At 40.3% G+C, this 24,077-nt stretch overlaps 2 protein-coding genes across 10 annotated transcripts in view; both read right to left on the bottom strand.

Moving 5' to 3' along the window:
- The window catches only part of ASB11 (ankyrin repeat and SOCS box containing 11), a 31,845-nt gene extending 22,870 nt beyond the window's left edge, over positions 1–8,975 (bottom strand). The window contains exons 1-3 of one of the 7 annotated variants that reach the window (XM_018043800.1): positions 8,879–8,975; positions 6,957–7,033; positions 5,901–6,006 (exon numbers count right to left, since the gene is read on the bottom strand). In XM_018043800.1, coding sequence (XP_017899289.1) covers positions 5,901–6,006; positions 6,957–6,998 — 148 coding nt within the window. In that variant the 5' untranslated portion in view covers positions 6,999–7,033; positions 8,879–8,975. Of the gene's footprint in view, positions 1–621; positions 665–4,843; positions 5,088–5,900; positions 6,115–6,956; positions 7,034–8,845 lie in introns of those variants that run through there. The other 6 variants (XM_013976670.2, XM_018043801.1, XM_013976672.2 and 3 more) reach the window with 6 other exon arrangements.
- PIGA (phosphatidylinositol glycan anchor biosynthesis class A) lies at positions 8,805–22,928 on the bottom strand. Of its 3 annotated transcripts, none has more exons than XM_013976667.2 (7): positions 22,848–22,928; positions 20,172–20,951; positions 15,886–16,018; positions 15,052–15,184; positions 14,677–14,883; positions 11,337–11,495; positions 8,805–8,975 (listed from the first exon to the last, which is right to left on the bottom strand). In XM_013976667.2, the coding sequence occupies exons 2-7, from the start codon at positions 20,887–20,889 to the stop codon at positions 8,838–8,840; spliced, it is 1,488 nt and encodes a 495-aa protein (XP_013832121.1). In that variant the 5' UTR covers positions 20,890–20,951; positions 22,848–22,928; the 3' UTR covers positions 8,805–8,837. The 3 variants fall into 3 exon arrangements, 2 of the variants coding, with proteins under 2 accessions (XP_013832121.1, XP_013832122.1); XR_001297541.1 differs by lacking the exon at positions 8,805–8,975 and adding an exon at positions 12,797–12,956 and having other exon boundaries at positions 11,409–11,495; XM_013976668.2 differs by having other exon boundaries at positions 8,805–11,495.
- Positions 22,929–24,077: the final 1,149 nt, after the last annotated feature.

Here is a 24,077-nt window from a genome sequence, read left to right as displayed (position 1 = left end):
TGGATACTGATCATTTGCATAAGCTGGGAATAATGAGATAATGTATGCAAAGAATCCTCCATAGTCAGCCTTGGTTTTCTTTGACTACATCTCCATCTCATTCAATATGACGTATCACCCTCACCTCATTGCACTCAGAGATGGACAACCACTGGGGTTGGCAGGGTGGTCTTCCCCTATGGATGGCAACTCAGTGCCCTGGCCAATGTAAAAAGCAAACCCACAGCCGTGGCTTGGTTATTCTTGTGTCCTAACAATAACCAGTCAACCCGAGTCACCTGAAGGCACTCTTAAGTATCTGCTTAAAACCAAGATTTAAATGGCAACTTGCTATTATGAGAATAATTCTAGCAATATTAACTTAGAATAGCAACATGAAATGGCCTTATCTAAAACCTGCCTCCAAGCAGACTTCATGTTCCCTTTCCTGCTAGGAAGCAGGCATCTTAACCATGACTTCATCCTATTTCTAGTAACTTTCTCTTACTCATCAGGCCCCTCACACCACACACACAGCCTGGACCAATCTCTCAAAATGTCACACTGATGAAGTAGCCAGACACAGAAAAGGATATGCCGCATGATCCCATCTCCACAAAGTACAAAAGGGGCCAGACTCACCTGGGGTGTTTGGAGTCAAAAGCACCATGGTTTGTGCATTTATCTGTATTTATATCCTACTGCCAGAAAGCGATTTCAAAACCACCCGTCTACCGCTCCATCCGATTTAAACTGTCATCTCCACTCCTCTGCCCACACTCGGCAAGAGGTGGCCGTCTCTCCGCCCAAGAAGGGCAACACGTTCTCACACAGGTCCCCACTTCCTTCTTGACATGCCAGCTCCTCTGGTACCATGGAAGTGGGGAGAGGCGAGGGGGATGGGGACCCACCTTCCCAGGGGCCTGGAAGGAGGCCAGTCTTGCCCACTGGGCCTCAATGACGTGTCTCGCTCCTGGTTCCCATGCTAGCTCTCCACACTGGGGCTCCCTCCTAGGCCCCTGGCCTACATACTGGCCTTGGCCACCTCTCCTCCTGTCCCCTGTCCACACTGCATCTTCTGATGCCCGCAACTCGCCGTCCCTGCACCCCCCCTCCCCTGCCAGGCTGGCAAGGCCGAGGCAAGCCTGCAGGCCACCTTGCAATCGTTGGAGGAAAAGAACAGTGATCCTGGGCTTGTCTGCTCACCACTCTCCAGTTCTCTTACTCCCAGTTGAGGAGCACAGGGGCACTTCGGTGAGTCACCTGCCTAAACAGACTTCCAGCTTTACAGTGAATTGCCAGGCTCCCCTCCTTCCTGGCTCCAACTTATCTAAACTTGCTTCCTCCTGGACACTCCATCCCTAGGCTCTCAAGACAGGAGGGAACAGTCCAAACGTACAACAAACACTTTGCTCCACCTCAGATCTTATTTCTGGTTAAGTGGCAGAAACAGGACTGAAATTCAAGGTTTTGAGAATTGAGAACACACCCTCTTTTGGTTTTAAGAGCTAGTGCTTTTTCCACCCTGCTCATCCTTCTGGTAGATTGACTCGTGGGGAACGCTTTGCTGTATGCCTCTTCTCTCTGTAAATCACATGAAATAAATCAAGTGGATTGCCTTCAGTGTGGAAGTCATTTCGGTTTCCCAACTGGAAATAAAGCCATTCTCAGGGAAGTCACCTTCCCAGTCACTCTGTTTCCCATCACTTGCTTCAAAGGACTTTGAAGAGTATTCACAAAAAACCCTCTTCCAGAAACTCTGCTATGGTGGGCTCTTCTGTTTTTCTATTCTAACTCCCAACACAGTCTCTTGGTCTTATCATTCTTGTTTTGCAAATTGGAGCTAATTGTGAGAAATTGAGGATAGAAGTTATTTGGCAGCTAGAGAGTTTTTCCATTCCTTTCAGGAAATATGCATCTAAGCTCTCCAAATAAATGAATGCTGACGTAGGAATCAGCCCTTCGCTTCTGAGGCAGTCTATTTTTAGTTATTTGGCAGGCTTCCTGTGTCACAGGGCCGCGGGCACATTTTGAAGATAAGTTTACTTTACCAATATGTTTACTTGTTCCTGATGAGGTGTATGGAAAATGTTCAAGTACTTTTTTCATTCCCCCCTTTGACTTTTTCTCAGAATGTGATTTATATCTCTGGTTCTCAGGCTCTTGTAATAACAATTTCATGACAACGTCCAAAACCATAGATTTCAAGAACAAAATGGGTTCAGATAGAATATGGTTGTCCAAGTTCCAGGTATTCAAGATAAAAATCAATTAATTTTTTGCAATTTTACCCTTCCTAATTTCAACAAGTATTTGAGACGACTTGTTTATTTTTTTTTTATAAATTGCCTGACTGGTTATCATCTCTAGTGCCCATAGAGCAATATTTATTCTTTCTGTTCAAGTTCCAAAATCATATAAAGGAATATCTTCTCCAACAGCATTTACCAAAAAAAGAAAATTTCAAGAGAATTTTGCATGTGAATCAAGATACAGATAAGAACCTAATAGAATTAAATAATATTTTAAGGGTAACAAAGGTAACTGGAAAAGACATAAGAAATGCCCCCAGTTAACGAAAATATTATAATACAACTGAGTTAAAATGCCCACTCTCTTGAACACTCAGCTCTGGTCAAGAGATGAACTACTGTCAATGAACATCGTTCTGTAGTGAGTCAAAAAGAAGCTTTCCTTGAACCCATTAGGAGTCAAGAGAGTTGAGCAGAAGACAGGTTGGGTGGCAGAGCCCTGCCGAGGACTGTCAGTCCCAACGTGGGACAGCCAGCAGGCACTGTGATACATAACCACTCAGAGGATGGGTGGGCCGAGGCTTGCGGAGACAAGCACCGACACTGAACAAGATGAGGTGGAGGGCCGGGCAAGAATGGACTGAAGGCAGGAAAAAAACCAGTGAGGTGGGAAGGACAGGAAAAAGGAGGCAGGGTGATGAGTCAGGCAGAGGCGTGGCCATCAAATCAAGGTCAGTCAGTCCTCTGAATTTAGAAAAACAAGGACAACTGATTTTAGGCAAAACACTTAGAAGAGAATTCATTCTTCTTTCCAAGGGTGTAATTCCACTATCTCTTATCTGCAACTGTAAAATTCCCCAAATTCTGAAAACCAAGTCTTTCCCCAGTTGTATCCAAGATCCTCTGGCAGCAAAACATGGTCATGACTCAGGTTTAACAACCTATTATTTTTAATTTGTATTTTCGCTTAGTGTGAATATTGATACTTTCACTATAGAAATATTGAAACTTCTGACTGCAGGAGGCAGCTCCAGGCTCTGCTGGGAATGCTGTGGTAATATCCAGTATACATACTGTGTAATCCTTTTCAGTATCCCCTGCACGCCTGAATCCTGAAACGTGTCTGGCCCAAGGGCTGTGAATAACAAATTATCAACCTGGATCTACACTTTATTTTTTATCAAGTTTGATGACCAAGTTATTGTACTAAATATAGAGCTTCAGTTCTGACCAAATTAGCAAAGGTTGGAAAATCATACACAGCCCTCAGGAGAGAGAATGTGTCTAGAGAAACATCTGTGGGCTGAAGGTGGGGCTGGTGAGGCATCCAGTGCTGGAGATATTAGAATATCAAGGGTCAACAACAATGTTTCGAACTCCAAAATACATATTATTGACAAATTACACAAAGAAGCCTGAAAAAACTAAAAACCACCACCCAACCCCATACCTGAACTCAATTCTGATGACTTATTTACAAACAGAATAGTTTAAACCATAAAGAAAGTATCGAATGATGTACTCCAGAATATTAAAAAAAAAACTTTACAAAAAATTTTACAGCCAAAAAATGATACTAAATGAGGGATGTGGTGCTAGGTACAGCATCTGAAAGTGCTAGGATCTATGGCAGGGTCAACTCTGTTCTGGCTGACGTTTTTACTGCCTCTCCTTGTTTTTGATAGCCCTGACGATAATTCACAGAAACAGAATACGCTACTGGAGTCAAGAAAGGTAACCTTGGGCTGAGATTTTAGTAAGTCAATTAGCTGACTTACTGATTAAATGTCACATATTTTCCCAACAAATATTTGTCTGACCAACGAGCAGCGAAGTCAATTTCTGAAGTGAGTTGAACACTCACACAAAATTTTGTTCTTGGTTTTTAAAATGTCTAGTTTTAAATATATATAGTATCTGACTATTAACAGTGTCAAAAGAAAAAGAAACTGTTGGAATCATGTAAAAACCACTGTTTCTCACATATAACCACCTACATCATTATAAAAGGCTTTACCAAATCTGGATATACTCTCTATTATATATGTGTGCAATGTGTAGAAGTAAACATACCATCCTCACACACATATATATGTATGTATAAAGGAAGGAAATTAAACTGCAAAATTAACAGGCACTATTCAATCCATTGCTTCTTGTTAGTGATCATCAAAAAAAATGTTTCTGACTTTTGTAACACCATGCCATTTGAAAATTAAATGAATATCATCCTAGGAGCTTCAGCAAGTAAATATATTTGAGCTAATGAATGAGTTATATTTATGAAAATTGTATTACGGCTCCAGGTTTTGATTATTATAAACCTTTCTTAAGAGAGTTCTTCACTGAGGACCACAAAGGCAGAAATAATGCACACAAGCACCAAGAAAAACTGTTTTCAACATGCTCTTGCTGATACTGACTGTCCGACTTTACCTAAACTGTGAGGATGATGTATCTATGAGAACATCAAAACTGTGTGATGGGAACTTTTAGACAGCCCCTGACTCGATTTACAAATTAAATTAGAAAATAGCTTTTCAGATTATGTTTAACTTGAAATTAAAGTTACTTTAAGGCTTTTTTTTTTAAACCAAGTCAAAGCAACATACCTCCCTGAAATGTATGACAAATATAATCCCCAAAAGAAATCTCTTTCCACACTCCAAGGCTTCTGCCACTTTCCGAAACTTCGAGATTCTTCTCATTTTCCCCCGTTAATTGAAGCATTCTGAGGCTTTGTTTTTGGAGGTCTTATCTCTGGATAGGGCTGCTGTTCCCTAGAGTCCTTAAAGTTGTCTAGTGTATTGGAATCACACAACGTAAGTCTATTTTGAAAAGAGAATCCAGGATGCAAGATGAAATGGATACTAGATAAAGAATGAGGTAACCCTGGAACCCTTACGAACACTAAAAATACATAGGGAAATAAGGAACTCTGTTTATGAATAAATCCTCCTCTTATCAAGTGGCAGTCCCAGCAGTAACAATATCTGATTCATTTACTTTTGCAGCATCTCCCTACAATTAAGGTGCATCATTTCTTGAAAGAAATAGAGACTAAATTCTGCAAAGCATGAGACTTTAAAATGTTTTGCCCAAAGGTTGGCATTTCATATTGTAATAATGTTTGCTGTGCTTTGCACTGTGTTGGGTATAAATGGATTCAGTGAAAGGGTTTCCCCTGACAGTGACAAGTGGCTAAGCAATTCAAAGTGCAAATGACAGCATATATCTATATCTATATCTATATATATGACAGCATACCTATGGCTGCTTTACTGGTCAGTCCATTTCCTGGGGAAAGTTTTGTCACAATGTATTGTTAACATTTGATTAAAATATTTAAGAAAATAATCCTATAAAGTAATTTTGCTGTTAGTAGAAACAAGGTTTCTCAAAATACTGTTAGAAAGCCACTATTCTGTTTACTTCTTAAATAGTAACTGCTAATGAAACTACTGACTTGCAGAAAAGCTGAAAATCTTTCACAAATTGGTGCAGTCAACACCCTTTGCTACTTTAAATAATTTTTTTAAATAACCCAAAGTATAAATAAAATACTCAAAGACAAAGTATAAATAAAATTTGTCTTCTAGAAATACTATTCATATGAATTATCTAGGAGGTTTCTTTTAAAGTATTGGGAACAAATTCATGTATTTTTACCTGAAATTTCACCAAAGATCTCTTCTGCTATCCTAGCCGCTTCTTTTCTATTTCCTTTGACGATATAGAAATGGGTTAGGAGCGCCAAGAACACTTTAATTAAAAGCTTGAAGAAAAAAAAAGTAGCAAACATTGTAATAAAAATGTTTTTAAAGCCATAGGAAACAGAACCGTCCTCCATTTTGGCTTACACTCTGTATAGGTTCTTGGGACTGCAAAATTTCACCGAGTTATAATTGGTATCATATGACATCTATTTTAAACCTTCTAGCTCTCTGTGCTCCTGTTACGGAGAACTGAGTTTGTAGATTCTAAGCTAACTGTGATTTGGCGACTGCATACACTGACATTCATGGCAATGTTAAATGAACGAAAGAAATTTCCTTCGAACCAGAAACACCCAATATTTCTAGGCCTACATTCCTCAGTGTTGTTTAACAAACAGGATTCAAGTCCAAAATGTTTTTACCCCTCAATTCCAGTTTTTACCACGTTCTATTGAAAGGCAGGATTGGAAAGATAGAACAAGCCTCTCAGATCCCATGGGGATGAAGCAAGTTATTTGAAGTTCATAAAAAAGAAGTACTAATATTACATTCTGTGCTTTTCGTGGGAAGTACCAGCCCCTGGAACGCTTCAATATTCTCTTCATTCTGAGGCTATAAAGCCCAAATCTAAAATATGACCAGTTATAAAAGACTATTTACTCTAAAGCAGTATTTAATAAAAGGCCCAGCTTGGATGCCTCTCCAGACTGGAAGTATTAGACCACTTGCTGTAATAGCTTCATCCTAGACAAAGTCCCCTAGTAACATTTCTGATCTTTACTTCCTATTGTTAGGAAAGGTGGTGCTTCTTTCTCGAAAATGTGGGCTTAGTCAATCATGGAGGACTCACAATGAAAAAGATGAAGATGCCCTATACTCCGGGTGAGGTATCCAAAGATTCTATCAATCAGTATCTTCCCTTGCTGGACAATTTCTCCTGTAACCCTAACTCTTCAACATGCATCAGCTGGCCAATACAAGTAAAGTTGATTTGTATAATATACCTCACCTGGGAAAAACAGATGCAGAAACTCGAAGTGTCCTCTTTCATTCTTGGCTATATTAGATTTTATAAATTTCTACAACCTATTGGAAAAGACAAACCCAGATAAAATTATAGGAGACAACTAAATCAACCTTATTTAATAAATGCTTGATGCAAAACTATGGGAGTTTCTCCTAGCACTCAGACAAATTAGAATGACTCCCTATGTAAGAACTATCTCCCTATACTCTGTAAAAGAGTAAGACATGAGAATCAACCCCAAGGCACAATATATAATGTATCCATTTCAGTGTAGTATCTCCACACCATCACAAACTTGTGTGGACTTGTGTGGTTTCCATTTGCAAGGACAGATACTAACACACATGGTTTTCTTTACCAAGCTTAGACTACCTGGCCAAGCTATCAAAATACATAAACACAAGCATTTTAGTTCTTTTCATGTTTCTTTCTCCAGCTGTTCTGGAAGAAGGCGATCATTTACCCATGTTGGCCCAGTGACGTATCTAGTAATACGTAACATTATTTGATCTTGTTTTGAACTTAATTTTTTCACCTAAAACATGACTGTACTTTTCATTTTACATACCAGAAAAGCTGGCTGTGAGAAGCTCGACTTTTGTACTATTTAAGAGATTATCTTTACTATATTTGAGCACTACGTTTGAGATGGCTGTAAAAGGCTACCGAAATGAAGAGTTAACTTAAGAGTATCTTGTAAAGAAGGCAAAACCATCTAGAGCATCAGGGTTTCTCAGCCTCGGCACTACTGACATTTTGGACCAGATAATTCTTTGGTGTGCGATGCCAATGCCCCACTCTTATCCAGTTGGAACAACCAGAAATGTCTCCAGGTATTGCCAGATGTCTCCCAGGGGGCAAAACCACCACTGCCACATCCCGCTGAGAATAACTGAGCCACAGCCAAGTGTAAAGGATAACGGAAAATCAACTCCCCAAAGGATTGTTGAATACAAATCAAAATCTACTGTAGAGAGCTTTGATTTTCAGAATTCCATATTTTAAAAATTCAGCACAGGATAATACAACTTAACATCTTTGGAGAATGCAGAGGACAAAAAGGCCTGCAAAAAACCTTTGCAAAACTAAATACAGACCTATTATACCATGACTGAGCTAAAAGTAAGTTTCGGTGTAATATAAACCAGAACATATCACTGGAGACTTTCTTGCTGGTCCAGTGGCTAAGATTCCGAGTTCCCAGTGCAAGGGGCACGGGTCTGATCCCTGGTCAGAGAACTAGATCCCACATGCCACAACTAAGACCTGGAGCAGTCAAATAACTATGTAATATTTTTCTTTTTTTAAAAAAGAACTTATCAATGTAGGGAACTGCTTCCAGCAAAGGAGGTGGGAGAAGCTGGGCACTGGGCTGCACCCCATAGGCCTGCCAAGCCCTGTACTTGCCCAGCCTCAAGATCGAAGAGCCCAGAGTCAGTGATAGAGACATCAATGGTTTAATAGATGGGGGATCTTACACATCTGAAGCAAGGTCCTGGAGCAACACCCCAATTCGTGCTGTAGATAACAGGTAGCAGGATGGCAGGACATGGAGATAGGTTTCGCTACTAAGGGAAGGGGCAGATTAGCAGCTACAGGGGAACTGAAGTCAGGTGGCTCATCAGTTACCAGGGAAACAGCACGGGGCACGCCCTTTGATAAGCTATCAGGTGGAGATGTTTGATGAAAAGATTAGAATAAGCACTAGCTGGGGCCAGGGCAAGTATGTAGGAAGGTCAGTCCTGGGAGTAGGGTGCAGGTGAAGCAGGGACTGATGGTATGTACACTGGGTTTCAATAAATGAAGTCAAAATTCCAATTTTTCTTAAAATAGCTTACAAGATATAGAGTATAATTATGTAATTCACATACACAATAGTTTACAGAAGTATTCATTTGTCTTACACAGTAATTCTAGTGAAGTGAAAAATACAGGCTTGTTTGGATCAGGAAACAAAGGCACAATTGAACTTGCTATTCCATGATTAAAACAAAGAATATTCTAGAAAGAAAAGATGACACAGTAATTAATCAACTGAAGGATATTTCCATATTTCCCGTTTCACTAACAGACTAAGCAAAACATCAGATTGCACTAAAAAAAAAAAAAAAAAAGCATGCGAGGTAGGTAGGTGGGGGAAGTATTGCTCAACTAGTTGATAATATTCTGTTTCTCAAACAAGGCAAATTCAGAAAAATGTCAAAATGTCATTTTGGTCTTTATTTTTGGACAGGTAGCGTGTTTTTATAAATCAGTTTTACATGTGCTACTTTTTGCAACATCAAAGGAAACACAATATATTTTTCATATATTCCTTATCACTGCAAGTTCACTTTCAAATAAATGTAAGTAGCAGGGTAGAACAATATGTTTCCACATATTGACCAGTGCAACACTGACGGTTACAATTAAGGTATTCAGGAAGCCTGAAAATTCAGATGTACTAGAACAAGCAAATTTACTTCCACTTATTAAAGAAAAAAATAAGGAAAATATGCAACTTACATATTTTTCATGCAAGAACATTAAACCCTATTTCCATGTGAAATAAATGGCAGTTTAATAGTTAAATGAAAATTTTGAAGGAAAAAAAGCTAAGAAAAAAATAAAACAAGAAAAAACAGGAGTACGCCTTTAAAAATTAATGAACAAAATAAAACCGAATGTTATATAGTTCCCCGCTTTATCATGAATACTGGCACTGTTTATTTCATATTTATATAATCCAGTTTCTATGCCTAAAAATCCCAGTGAAATTGAATGGTTTGGGTCAGTCTATTTTTCTTTAATGAAAGAACCCCTAACTTCTAGATATTAAAAACTGTACTCTTGCATTTGTGTTTTAAACACAGATATATTTCTTATGTATCAGTGGCAACCAATTAACAGACATGTTAAGATACTTTTTTAAAAGTTCTGTGAATGTTGTCATTAAAAAAAAGCTCTGTAAAGAATCACAATACTGCCAGCGTCTAACTAGCGCATCCACAGTGCCTCATTCTTGTGACTTCACAGTCCTTTATCACAAAAATTTATTCTAATAAGGAGTTCAAAGAATTAATAAGACACACCATGTGGATAATTTGGGGTTTAAAAACCCATGGCTCTGGGCAACAACGATTATAGTTAAAAACATCCATCCACAAAGAGACTGTGTTCCTAAAATTTTCAGACTCAACTGGCTATAAACAAAACATTCTGGGGTCAAGACTTCTGCACACTGACAATACTTATCAGGCATCAGCTAGGCCACAAGTGAAGGGAGGTGACTTCTATCAAAGATCCGGGGTAGCAGCTGATTTTGAGATGGCACACCTCGTACATTCTGCTCGGAAAACACGAAGGCATTGACAGAGGACTAAATTATGCACTGAGAGACGTGGAGGGTTTCTCTGCACTATCATCAACAGTGGGATCGGTCCCTAGTATTTAAAAAGCAAGAAGCATTTTCATACATACAACTGAAGACAAAGGCTTGACCTAGGAGAATGCATCCAACAGGATCAGAGAAGAACTCGGAGTATGCAGGCAATTTTTTCCTGGCATTAAAAACCATCAGCATTTTTGGCGTGGTGGCTATCTTACCACTTCACGTCAAAAATGACTATGACGAAGTGAGCTATTTATTTGAGTGATCAACAAGGAATGAATGCACCCCCTGGTTCCTAACGCAGGAAGCATCTAGTTCAGCACACGACAGGTGCTTCAAACAGGCTGGTTGCTGACAGCCCATTTTACTCAAGAAACCTGATTATATGGAACACTTACTGAGTGTGCCCAATAAGTTACGAACATGACTTCAATGTCTAATAAACGTAGTATGAACATGACTTAAAAAATAGTTCATAGAGTTGTTATACTTCCCTAAAGAAAACCTGTAAACATCTGGTGAATGTCTAATGGTAGAACATTTAAAACTGGCCAAAAAATGCCCAGAAAACGTTTGGCCCTTCGGCACCCAAAGCTCCCAAAATATAACGTTAAACATCTCTGCTAGAGGGATTTCAGTAGTCTGAAAAATTGCATACCTGAGTGGCTTCAATGCTCTCTCCTAAATTTTAAGTGCAAGGAGTTTCAACACTCAGGAATTGCATAAGTGTTTATCTTTCCTCAAAATAAAATATTGAATGATATAGAGGTAGCATAACTGACTAAATTAAGTTTAAAATGAAAAAGAAAAAAAAGCAAGGTTATTTTCAATAGTCTTAATAGAATTATTACAAATATTGAAAATCTCACAATTCAGGCTTTCTTCTACCTTGTTTTAGACAGCACAGTATGCTCAGCCCCCCTTTTACTATAAGGATATCGATGAGTCCAGGCACCCTTTGGCCCTGTAGCATCTATTGCAACATCAATTACAGAATCTGGAGTCACCCATCTCAGGAAGATGAGGAAGAGAAAGTTGAATACAGCCAACAGAGCAAAAATGCAGCCTGTCACGGGGCCACAGTGAGAGATGAGTCTGTCCAGCCGTTTGTCCATGGGTAACACAGCTTCTCTTGCCACTCGGTCATACACCTGGCGGGAAAGAACCAAAAATGAGCACAACTTTGCAGGCTGCAACAGAACGACGACCTGCAAGGGTCAGGAGTGCTTTAGAGATGTGAACAGGAAGCACGTACATTTCACTGTTGTTACAGTAATGATGTGATGAATGAACTGCTTACGTGAAGTACTGCCATTTGATTCACTTATGGAGTGCCTCCTCTGGACAAATCACTGGGGTGTATTTACCCTGGGACACCCAGATGAATCTACCTCAGCTCCTGTGCCCTAGGGGATCCCCATCAATATTTAACCAACTAGGAGAATTCCAAAGTCCTGAGAAGCTGGAATGGCTTTGGGGGCTGCCTCTGTTGAGGCTGTGTTTAATTCAGCAGTGACTTCCAAAAGCAGGACTGGCCCTTTAGGACTCCTTGATTCAACTGCCACCAGAGAGTTACAATCTATGGGTTCAGAGAGGCTCTTCTCTCCACAGCCATGAGAGGCTGAGTTGCTATGCACAGGCAAGGAGAAAATAGAGACATTTCATGGATGCCAAATAAAACTAGGGGAAAGGGATGGGGGAAATTTGGGTAGATGGGACAGGCCAAACACTGGCAAATAAAGTTCACTGCTGAGAACTGGTAATAGATGGCTCGCTTTTTTAAAGAACCGCTAAGCACTAAACTCTGAAATATTCGAAAAAAAAGCTCTCTGAAGTTACTTCAAACACATAAAATGGGCCGGCCTTCGTGTTTTTTAAGTGCACTTGGGCATTACTCGTGCTCATTCTCACGTTATCAGATCTGTAAACTATCTCGTTTTGACCTCAGCAAAGTTCTGATGTGCAGAGCAAGTTCTAAAGATCAATGGCCTCTGAAAGGTACTGGCTGTTTTTGTCTAGCTCCTCTGCCCTGAGGACATTTGGAATACATTTTAGTTAGAATTATGTCGAGCATTTTCATACTGTTCACAGGGTTCTCGTGGCAAGAACACTGGAGTGGTTTGCCATTTCCTCCTCCAGGAAATGGAGATGGTTAGATAGCATCACTGACTCAATGGACAGGAACTTAAGCCAACTTCAGGAGACAGTGAAGGACAGGGAAGCCTGGCATACTGCAATCCATAGGGTCACAAAGTGGCAGACACGACTTAGTGACTGAACAACAAATGTCAAGCATTACACGGAGTGGTGAATTATAACTGAAAAAGTATCTTTCCAGCACAAACGCCAATTTTGTATTAATTTTTCTAAATAGCAGTTAAACTAAGGAGTTGAAAGGGATCAAACATCCTGTGTGAAACAGGTAGAATTAAAAGAGCAACTAGAAACTCACCCGTATGTCCACCTTTATTTCTAGGTCAGTTAACTTATGATCTCAAGTGACAAAATAATACTTTGCTACTATGGAGAGAATGACAGGCTTGACAATCCATTAGCGATAAGGAGTCACTTTCTTCTTTGCATGTATACTATAACCGTCATAGAGTGTAAAACTGAAAACAATACAGATGTTCTACTATTACTTTAAGCGTAACTGAAGGAAAATTTGTGGTTTAAATAAAACCCTAATTCACTTCTTTAACACAGGCTGAAAAATTATCACCGTAATTCTTTGCCCCGAACTTGTTATGTATAACAGGGCAAACTTCTGAGGTTTACATGTTGATCAAAAAGGTAAGGCACAATTAGAGCTATGGTTCTCAGTCAGGGTGGGCCTCACTAAGAAAATGTGCCTAACCAAATATCCCTGCCCACCACTCCCGAATTCCGCCCCTACCCCCCGCAAAGGGTCTTGTGAGAATCCAGCAGTGGCAGGGGCACAGGAAAATAGAATGAACAGAGCCTGAAAGGCTCCTGAGACAATTCTGCCACGCGCTCCCAGCAAGCACTCAGTGCTGCGCCCCAACTGCCACAGGAAAACAAGGAAATGTACTTATTTCAAACTGGTGGAGTCACTGGTGGAGTTAACTTCTAGAAAACATCTCAGGGTTATTTCAGTCAAAACTGTTTGTTAATGCAAATATCTCATGTTTCAATAGAAAATGTGTATGACAATTTTTGGAGTGTTTTGTTGCACTTCCATTCAAATACAGGCTCACCTTAGGTATGGGAATTTACAATTTAAGCCAGTTAAGACTCTGTAATGACCTAGAGGGGCTGGGTGGGAGGGAGCGGATATATGTATGCATATAGCTGAATCACTTTATTGTATAGCAGAAACTAACACAACATTGTAAAGCAATTATATTAAAAAAAAAACACACACAAGAAAGCCTTTCTGCTTACTCAGCTCTATCCAGCTCCCAACTTTGGGCTAGAAACTAGCAGCTCCACTGAATACAGTAAGAGTACCCAGCACTATCTTCTCCAGGCTCCCAACCAACTGTCTTTCTGCACAGTTTCCAAATACTAAGAAGCACAGCATTTCCATTCAGCTTGTTATGTTGTAGTAAGAGGCAGGAGGCAGACGAATTGATGAGAGGCAGTTAAACAAGGACGAAATTGAGTAGAATAACTGAAGTACTGACCTCAAAATAAGGAGACATTTCCCACAACTGTACTCTCCCACCTAAGGACATTAACCTATTTCCTGCACCTGTCCTTTTGGAAATTCTCTACTGCTGCTTTCTATTTGTGATCCTACTTACATCTGTCATGTGCATTTGGAATTCTAACTTACTATGTTCTCCATCAGCCCAAAGATGCGAAAATCTCCTTCCAGTAAAAGAAAAAAAAAAAAAAACAAAACACAGCAGCTAGCAAGAGCCACACAAGTTTTGGAAGTAGCCTGAATTAAATATTTGTAAGTTACAAAGTTGCCACAACTTGGCTAAGCAAAACCAGGTATTTTCTAATAGACCTATATGCTTTAGAATTATAAACAGCCTCAAGAAAATGTCTAAAAGTAGATTTTAATATTAGTTTTGCCTCTAATTGTTGTAACTTCTAGAAAACTCTGTAACTCTTATGTGGCCAGTTTAATGAAAGGTCTAGATACTGCATTACTATTTTTCAGATGTCAAAGGCAATGATCTGACTAGAAACTTAGCCTAGTATATACAAAAAGAAGTCTCATTTGGAAAGAGACTTCATAAATTTAAGCAATAGAGCAGAAATGGTAAACCTATATAAAAGAAGTAAATGTGTATGTGAAACATCAGGTAAGAATTCCAGACACAATCTTCAAATACCCTTCTCTAGCACGTGACGTACTTTTTCAGTTCTCTCTGCAACGTTCCTCCAGGTGTAGAAAGTCTTTACAATGTTATGGATATTTTCTGGAGGTGGCAATGCTCCTGACTTCAGTTGGAAAATAGCTTTTTCCAATCCCTCACACAAAGATTTTACAGAAGGCTCACATAAAATGATAAGATTTTCTGGAAGTACTTCAGGAATTCCACCAACCCTGGTACTTACAACCTTAAAAAGAAAAACAAAACAAAACAAAAAAATGTGATCCACCAGAATTCATCTCTCAGGTAAACAAGCAAAACCAACTTAAAAAAATATAACAGACTGCATCTGATTATTTTTCAAAAGACGCATGCAGAAACCCCAACAATGTAATAAGCCCTCCAAGCTTTTTACCTGTAAACCACAACTGGCTGCTTCCACAATCGCCATGCAGAATGCTTCCGTAAGAGAAGTATTAAGAAAAATATGTCCTTGAACTAAGACATTTCTAACATCCTTGTGTTCTAAGGCTCCCAAGAGACGCACTCTGATGTTTGAAACAAGAGAAGAAAGAGGGGAGTAACAATCATGGTATAAAAGAAATACCATTCATAAGCTTCTAACGTTTTCCATCTCAAAAGACTGGTATCACCCAACTCTGACCTAAAAGTCATATAAAACTGTTTGGTTAAAACTCATAGAGCTATACATATTTCTAACTTTTGTCACAGATCAAACTTCATCCTCTCCAAAATTAGTTTACCTTCCATGAAAATATTAATACACTTTGATGAGTAAATGTTAAAGTATCATTTCTAAATAGGAAAATGTCTCTTTTAAATTGAGGCTTCACATGCACACAGCTCACATGTTATCTAAGTTAAAAAGGAAGAGAAATGTTTGAATCTGTAAGTGCAGAGCAATTTACATGATTTGGGCCATGCTATTTAAATCACAACTCAGTGTGGCTTGAGAATCTGCAAACACTTCCAATCAAAGTAGTTGTTTTTTTGTGCATTCTTGGGTGTCCCAACCAGTTTCTCCTAAAGTCAAATAATACTGGGCTAAAAAAAAATTATGAATACCCTATCTATGGTTTCCCATTTATATCATTTTTTTTAAAATATGCTTTGCATTACTTTATTACTTTGTAGCAGAAGCAGCCCACTTAATGCAGGCACAAAACCAAAACCATATTTAGGTAAAAGATTATTTTCTCACCCAAGACAATATGGAATCCATCAATACCTGTCATGGAGCTGGTATCTTTCCCGTACTTCTTCCAAAATGATTCTCTTTGGTCCCTCTCCTCCAATTATGAATTTTAAATCAGGATATTTCCGACAGAGTTCAGGTATTATACCACTAAGTAAATCGGTCCCTGAAAACATAAAGTTGAATGTTGAAGATGTTAATAATTAAATTTAAAGTTTTTATCAGAACTGAGAATCCACTCACTTTGAAAAGTATTAGCTTACATAAGCAGGGAAACAAATTCCCCTAACCCTTTCCTAGAATGGTGGAATCGCTCACAAACTATCAGGGGTCCCCCAAGAATTCTGGAAGATATACACTGACACCCATTGTTACCTTCTACCCACTCAGTTTGTGGACTATTCTGTTTCGAAAGTATTCAAGTTATTCACCTGTGATCACACAACGCCTGTGACTAAAAAAGGCATTAGAGGTAGCGAACATTTCTGTTAAATTTTTCTACAGAACAGGAGAGCTGACTGGAGATCTGGGTCTTGTTCCAGCCTTTGTACGAGCAAGGTCTTTGACAATGGGAAAGTTTCCCGATATAGAAGACGAAGAGACCACTGTACCTAAGTCCAAGGTCTCTTTCAACCATAAAATTCTACTGAACTGTGATTCTACCTCCTACTACAGGAAAGGGCTAAGCAGCAAAACATAACTGCTGCCTCTATTTTGTTAAGAATGCAGTTTGTACACAGGATTTTGCAGCGAACACTATGGTATTAGCAGAATTTATAAGAATAGTCGATCTAAACACTGTGATAGCCCACTTGCCCTAAATGACAGTGGATGAAGGTGGCAAGACCTCACGTGCCAGATCATTAGTCTATAGAACAAAAGCGTGTATCTTGGTCCTTTCTTTCCTTTTAATGAAATACTTTCTCATAATATGTAAATACAACCTCAGGTAATAAAAAGCAACAAAGTAAATTATGCTCTGCTAGTGTGAAAAGTGGCTACACAAAGAGACAGCAGTAGTGATGTTTGAGAATTTAGTTCATTAACAATGACAAACCACACACATTCAAAAGTAAATGTAAAATAAGCCAATTAAAGCTTAAAAAAATGCACACAGACACATACACAAGAACTGCACTTCAATCAATCTTCCCAAATATAGGCAGATTAATTATTAAAAAGAGGATAGGAGAAATAATAAAGGTTCATTTCAATTAAATAATTCAAAGTAGGATTAAATAAACTGCTAGTATTTTCAAAATATGACTGCATTAGCAAACTCACATGTGGCATTTATGAATTATGAAACCTTCTCATTAAAATCTTAGCCATCTGTTTCAAGTGTATTATCAAGCCCATCAACTAGATTTCTAGATAAACCAGACGTTTTACTGACTTCTAACTATTAACCTCCTATAATTCCTTCCCCTTTCTTCTAATACAAAGGTTAAGAATCCATTCTTTAAATGAAAAAAAAAAACCAGCATATAGAGTGATAATCAGAATTCCTAACAGCTAACACTTACTGAGTGCTCCCCATAAATAAAAAATGCTATGGTACCAAGAGCCTAACGCAACGAAACACATAGGACTTTCAATTGCCATATTCACACAAAATGGACAAAAAAATTTCTGATTCAAAGTTCTTTTAAAGCATAGTCTAACAGTATTTTGAAGAACTTCCTGAATCTATACCTAGGATAATGGCTGGGCTGAGGATGGAGGGAACAGGAGACCTTAACTTGAGAAGAGCTCAACTCAGGCTGGTTCTCTCTCTTACTTACTGTGTAACCTGGGTGAGTTAGTTACCCTCTCTGAGATTCAGTTTCTTTGTTACATGCAGATAACATCTACACTACAGTTGGGAGGGTCAAGTGAGGTACTCTGCCATGCACAGGCTTTATCAACTGCAGAATATAAATGTAAGTCGTCATTACCCCTAGAGCAAGAAGTGGGGCATGCCTGCACATGTACAGGAGCACTGTGAAACCCTGCATAAGAGCAAAACAGGCTCAACAGAAAAGGAAAGAGGCCGGCCAGGAATCCTGGGAGGTAGGAACTTTGATTTATCCTCTTACTTAATACGTTCCAGTGGCCTTTGATATCTGGTCCAAATGAACACCTCCTAAAGAAATTAATTTATTAATAATTAACAGGCCATTAATATAACTAATCGCTTTGGGGCTACAGATATGGCTGTTCTTGGAATGTTACTGGCAAATGGAAAGGTTTGATAATTTTTTTTTTTTTAATTATTGAACTGAGAACAGGAAAGGCTATCAGAGAAGGCAATGGCACCCTACTCCAGTATTTTTGCCTGGAAAATCCCATGGATGGAGGAGCCCTGGAGGCTGCAGTCCATGGGGTCGCTAGAGTCGGACACGACTACTTTCACTTATTCCTTTCATGCATTGGAGAAGGAAATGGCAACCCACTCCAGTGTTCTTGCCTGGAGAATCCCAGGGACAGGGGAGCCTGGTGGGCTGCCGTCTATGGGGTCACACAGAGTCGGACACGACTGAAGTGACTTGGCAGCAGCAGCAGCAGCAGCAGTGAGGTAAAGGTACCAGGTTCAATCTTTGAACAGATAAGTTAATTTTGCTCTGATCCTTGGCCATGTATGCATCATATGCTTTCTTAGCTGGCTATGTCACCAGGGTATATTATTTGCTTAAAAAAAAAAAACAGGAATAAACACATCACCAATATCCCAAGAGGGATTCAGAACACAGAATGCTGCTCCATTCACATCTTCTTCAAGTAAAGAATGAAAGCATGCCACCATTTCACCCCTCAAAACGCAGTTCAGTGGTTTTCTCACCAACCTCGGTTTATCGGATCACCACAGACTAAGACTCTCCATTCCTAAACCATTCTGACCAAGGCCCACATCTGCACTCCACTGGGGCACTCCGGATCCCACTGCTGAGCTGCATGTTTACCAGGAATCAGCTGCATTTCTCCACAAATCTGTTTGATACCAACTGTACTTGTTACTGCATTTGGCTTACCTAATTAAATAGCACATAAACGGACAAAATGAGTTTCTGTGAAGCTAAGCTGAACAGTCTGAAACATTCAGTCAAGACATAGAAAAAGTCCTTGTCAGATCAGGGGGTATCCTGAACCACTGTGTAAGATCAAAATAAATGGAAAATCCAGAGGTACATCACTTCACATGCCTTTAGGTTCTCATCACACATGAGAGACCCAAACTGGCAACTGTAAATTATGCTTCTTGAAGGTGACTGTGCAAGAAAGATGATTCAGCTCAAACCAATGGACCAGTACTCTTAAGCCTACAGGCCTATTGGCAATTCAGTGCATGGTAACAGTATTTTGAGTAAATTCAAGTATTTAAAAGGGTGGTTACATATTATCTTTTTAACAATTCCCTACTTTTAGTGACAATTTTGATTACTGACAATTGGTTTTCCGATACCATCCAGAAGACCATTTATGTTTTGAATAACCGGACTGCTTTGGACTTGGAGTCAGCGAGGCTGCGGTATCCGTGAAATGCTGCAGAGGCACTGAAATCATCCTCTCTGAGCACAGCAGACCCTTCCCGAATACTTTATAGGAACCATCCCTGAACCTCACAAGATCACCACTGTTGCTCGAATCACACAAAACGAAAAAAGTGAGACTCAGAGATGTTAAGTAGCTTGTCATCAATGACACAGCAGGACAGAACCAGGATAGGATTTGGGGCCATCTAACCCCGCCTTCTTTATCACTTACCTGCCAATACATTATTGTCTTATCTACACTGAAAGGAAATAAGCAAGCTACAGAACAGCAATGTGCAAAACAAGCTCATTGACTCTGAGTGAATGAATTAAAAACGACAGGAAAGCTATAAATCAAAACATTCATGAGGGTCATCCCTGAATCACACAGTTATAGCTGATGTAAGTTTTCACCCTTGTGATTTTCTTAGCTTTCAAAATATCTGCAATGAAAAAAAAGGGTTATGTGGTAGGTTGGGCCCTGTACTTCTCACTGTATATGTAGGGTAATTTTCAAAAGACCTTAACTATTAAACAGCATCAGGTTATTGTTTATCCTTTAAGCAACTATTAAAACATCAAATGTGGGGGGTAAGGGAAGGAATAGTATTTACCACTGTTCCAGAAATTTCTCCTTTAGGATGTATAAAACGTATTAGACCCTTGTTTACTATATTTAACACAGAAGTAGTTATAAAACCATAAAACAAAATGAGAAGCCCAACAATCATTATAACACAGATATTCAACAGCTTTCTACAAGGAAAAAAAGGCTGCGCAGTACAATTGTAGCTATCATTTCATTACCTTTTCTGTAAACAAGTCTGCTGACAACAACAATAGTTATTATACTATCATGCCTTCTAAATGGGTCTGGAGTGAAGTCAGTAGGATCTACAGCATTAGGAATGACGGACACTATTTCAGGATTCAGTGCTGCTCTTAGCACAGTGTTTTCCTTACTAGTGTAAGAGACACAAATTATGTGGTTTGTGTCACAAAGAGACACAGTTAGAAGTTTGTTTGTGAGCACCGAGCTGACATCAGCAAATCCGAAAAGGGAATGGTCCGTGAAGACTGTCTGGAGGCCCATTGTCTTGGCGTGGAAGAGGGCATCATGGGCCATGGCAGAAAAGGAACTATGTGAATGGATTATCGTGACTCTCTCCCGAACAAATATGTACCTGAGCAATGGCAGACTGTGAAAGAGGGTCGTGGCTGTAGATTGGTTGTACATGACTTTCAGAGGCAAGTAATAGACTTTGAGGCCATTAGTGAGGTAACGGATGCCTTTGCGATTTCCGTAAGCGTGGGTGACAATTATGACCTTGTGCCCTCTTTCAATCAGGCACTGAGAGAGCTGGTAAATGTGACTTTCCACGCCTCCCATGTTTGGGTAGAAAAAGTCCGACACCATGCATATATTATGGGTACAGGTCCTAAACGTGTGAAGACTTCCAGGGATGACACGGGAGAGTGATGCTGAGGAAGGCTGGCCACGCCCACCTCTTCCTCTATAGGCCATGCTGAGATGGTGTAGGCATTAGTCCTTAGAGCAACCCAGCTAAGATAGGTGTCCTCTAGTACCTGAAAGAGAGAGTAGACAGGATCTCAGCTCAGAGACAAAATGCATTCCGCACTCCAAATCCAGACATACATATTGTTTTAATGTTAATGTAGATCTGTTAGCTCTCTCCCTAGAAATAAAACATACAATGTAGTCATGCATTTGACAGCATTTACTTGCTTACCATTTACTGTGGGCCATACAACAAAATTAGACTGCAATGGTCCTCATATCTTAATTTTGATCTAAGAATACCACTACACATAATTTTAAATAATTTTTGTCACCAAAGTATAATAATACTTTGCCATACTAACCAAGCAGTTTATCCCGACAATTAGACATGCAACTCTTTACAGAAAAGGCTTGCTAACCTCACTTCAGAGCTTAAGCCACTGACTCAATGAATCCCATCAAGTTTGCTAGTATTAACTCTGTGGTTTACACTAGAAACATATCCGGAGTTAGAACTGTCTTTTGAGAGTAACTTTTTAAAGTATCACTTGTAGCACATGCCAGACCTCACTTTCCCCTTCCTTATTCAAAAATGGTGATAATCAAACCGTTCCTTTCATTTCTTAAAACTGTCAGTTATGTACATCTTCCCTCCAGGGATGACCCTTTCTTCAGTTCGGAATCTAAAAATAAAAACTAGAGATGGGCTGGATCTGGGGCCATTTTCTACATCTGAAGCAGGAAATGTTCAGCTAAGGGGTCCCCGAGAACATCAGTGCAAAATGTGCACTAAATATTCAATATGACTACAGATTCTTAGATTGTTAACGCCAAAGAGAAAGCAAGTGAAACTCATTCTCAGCTTTTACAAAGGAGATTTCCATGCCTCCAGAAACCCAATGGGAAGCCATTCTAAAGGTCTGAGTTTCTGATTCACCACAAACTCAGAAAATGCAAAGCAACAGTTTGTGCAAAGTCTGTTCTCTCCAACAAGGTCATCTTTATTTTAAACACAGTCGCTGAATTTACTAATTAAGATTCAATACTACCAAATCAAGAGATAAGTTTGTACTGCTAAGTAGCTTCAGTAAGATTTTCTTACTGTGGTTTCTCACTTAAACCTGAATTTCCAGTTCCATTCAATTTTAAAAGATGAATGATAACGAAAACAGTGAGTAAAGCACCAAATGAAATCATTTAAAGTTCTGTCGTTAATCTGCAATGTTCTGCGAGCAATCTGCCTATCAGGGTATCACACCTAACACCTTCATGGCGTAAAAGCGCAACAAACGGTATAAGCACAAAATCTTAAGATTTTAAACCTGAAGAGAAGCTTGGAGATCCAGTGAAACAACTCTTTTTATTTTCCAGATGACAAGTTGAGCGATGTGTCCAAGGTCCCCACTCTGCCACTTAAGTGGCAAATGCGAGATGGCCGTAAAATCCACAGCCACAGTCAAGGAGTCCCTGGACAATCATTATCGGCAGACTTCTGAGAAGCCTTAGAGTGACCCGGGGGGCGGGGAAGATTGGGGTCAAGAGGACGGTGTTTCCAACCCACTCCTTGGGCGCCGTCCCGGCTTCACTTTCCGAGGTCGCTGGGGAGTGCCAGGGCCAAAGAAGAGATGACTCCGCCTCAGTCAGCGACCCCGCGCGATCAGACGGGTTCTCGCCAGGACCCAACGAAGGAAGACGACCAGAAAGTGAGCAGGAAACCGAGGCTGAGGGTCCCGGGGCCGTTCTTCCCGCCCGCCTCAGCCGACAGGGAACCAGCTACATTGCGGCCGCCTCGGCGCACCCTCAGCCCCACTCGACTCCCGAGCCCCTCGACCCCGAATTCCGAGCCGCAAGCTGGGTCGGCTTCGCCCCCTCCATCACCGGATATGCTCCCCTGAGGACAGCCCAGTCCCAATTGGAGGATGGAGATAGGACCGGCGACGGGAAGTCAGACGCGTACTTACCGGCAAGTCCCATGGCCGCCAGTGTCCGGACCTCCCGCGGCTGCACCCGGAGTCCCACCCAGCAGCTCCCAGGCACCAATCAAGGGCGTACGCGCGCGAGCGCCGCACCTACAGGACAGCCAATCAAAAAGAGGAAGTGGAGTCACGCGCAGGAGCGGCTCCCCACCCATCAGCGTGCGATGTAACGTCAGCGCGCGCCTACACGTGTCACCACGATGTTCCGGAAGACTTGTTTTCTCTGTATTGAAAGCAGTAATGCTCGGCTTAACCTTTTATGTGAATTCTTAATGTTGCGATTCTCTAAAAGTTGGCCTTGATCTCTTGCTACACAAGCAACCCACCAGGACTCTTCAACCAGGTAAAACCAGCACTCCCCAGCGTGCCTCGCAGCGACCCATTGGCGCTCCTGGGAGTTGTAGTCCCGTATTCTTTGGAGGCGAATCCGAACTTAGAAAACTCACTCCCAGGATGCACCGCACGCCTAACCCGAATCTTGCGAATGGTCGTGTGAGTTCGCACTGTGGTTGCCTAGATACAGTGTCTCCTTTCTGGACGCCTGTTCTCTCTGGCTTCCTTTTGGAGAGACTTTGGGCTGGGATGGCTACAGAAAGCTGGGATCATGGTTGCGTTTTGTTTGTTGTTTATCATCTCTGCTACAAAAGCTCTGCCAGGTTTTTACCATTCTGGTAGGATTGCCTGATGTAGTGAGTAAAATACACAAAAAGTCAAAGTTTTTAATAATTTGAATTTCACATAAATAATGTTTATGTAAGTATGTCCTAAATATAGGGGACTTTACTAAAAAGTTATTCGTTTATCTGAAATTCAAAAGTTAACTGGGCATCTTGTATTTTATGTGGCAACCCTCCACTCTGGAGAAAAAAAAATATGAGACCTGAAATAGCAACTCCCACTCAGACTGGTTCAGCAGGCCATCGTGGTGCTTGGCCAAGAGGCTAATGAATCAGTGGGAGTAGTCTGATGATCAGCCATCCACTCCTCACCGTTGGTACATGAAGTTCCCAACCGAGGAAATGCTTTCCTGAGCACCATCACCACCGTCGTTACCAGCACTCATTTTAAGACTGTAGAAAGGCTATTCATTCCGGAAGATTTCACCTCCTTTCCCAAATCTCTAGAGGGAATTAAATCCTCCCTCTTTTGTATTTTGACAGTACTTTGGCTATATGCTGGTATAGCATTTATCAGGTGATACTCAAATGGTTTGCC

The sequence above is a fragment of the Capra hircus genome, assembly GCF_001704415.2.
Source record: "Capra hircus breed San Clemente chromosome X unlocalized genomic scaffold, ASM170441v1, whole genome shotgun sequence".
NCBI lineage: Eukaryota > Metazoa > Chordata > Mammalia > Artiodactyla > Bovidae > Capra > Capra hircus.
Note: the sequence above shows the minus strand (reverse complement) of the source record. Positions and strands in the feature narration are given on the sequence as shown.

Coding starts and splice junctions, on each gene's coding strand:
- PIGA (XM_013976667.2), bottom strand. CDS start 20,889: ATGGCCTATAGAGGAAGAGGTGGGCGTGGCCAGCCTTCCTCAGCATCA. Junction 15,185..15,885: donor AGATACCAGCTCCATGACAG/GTATTGATGGAT, acceptor TTCAAACATCAG/AGTGCGTCTCTTGGGAGCCT. Junction 8,976..11,336: donor GATGGGTGACTCCAGATTCT/GTAATTGATGTT, acceptor TTTTCTTTCTAG/AATATTCTTTGTTTTAATCA.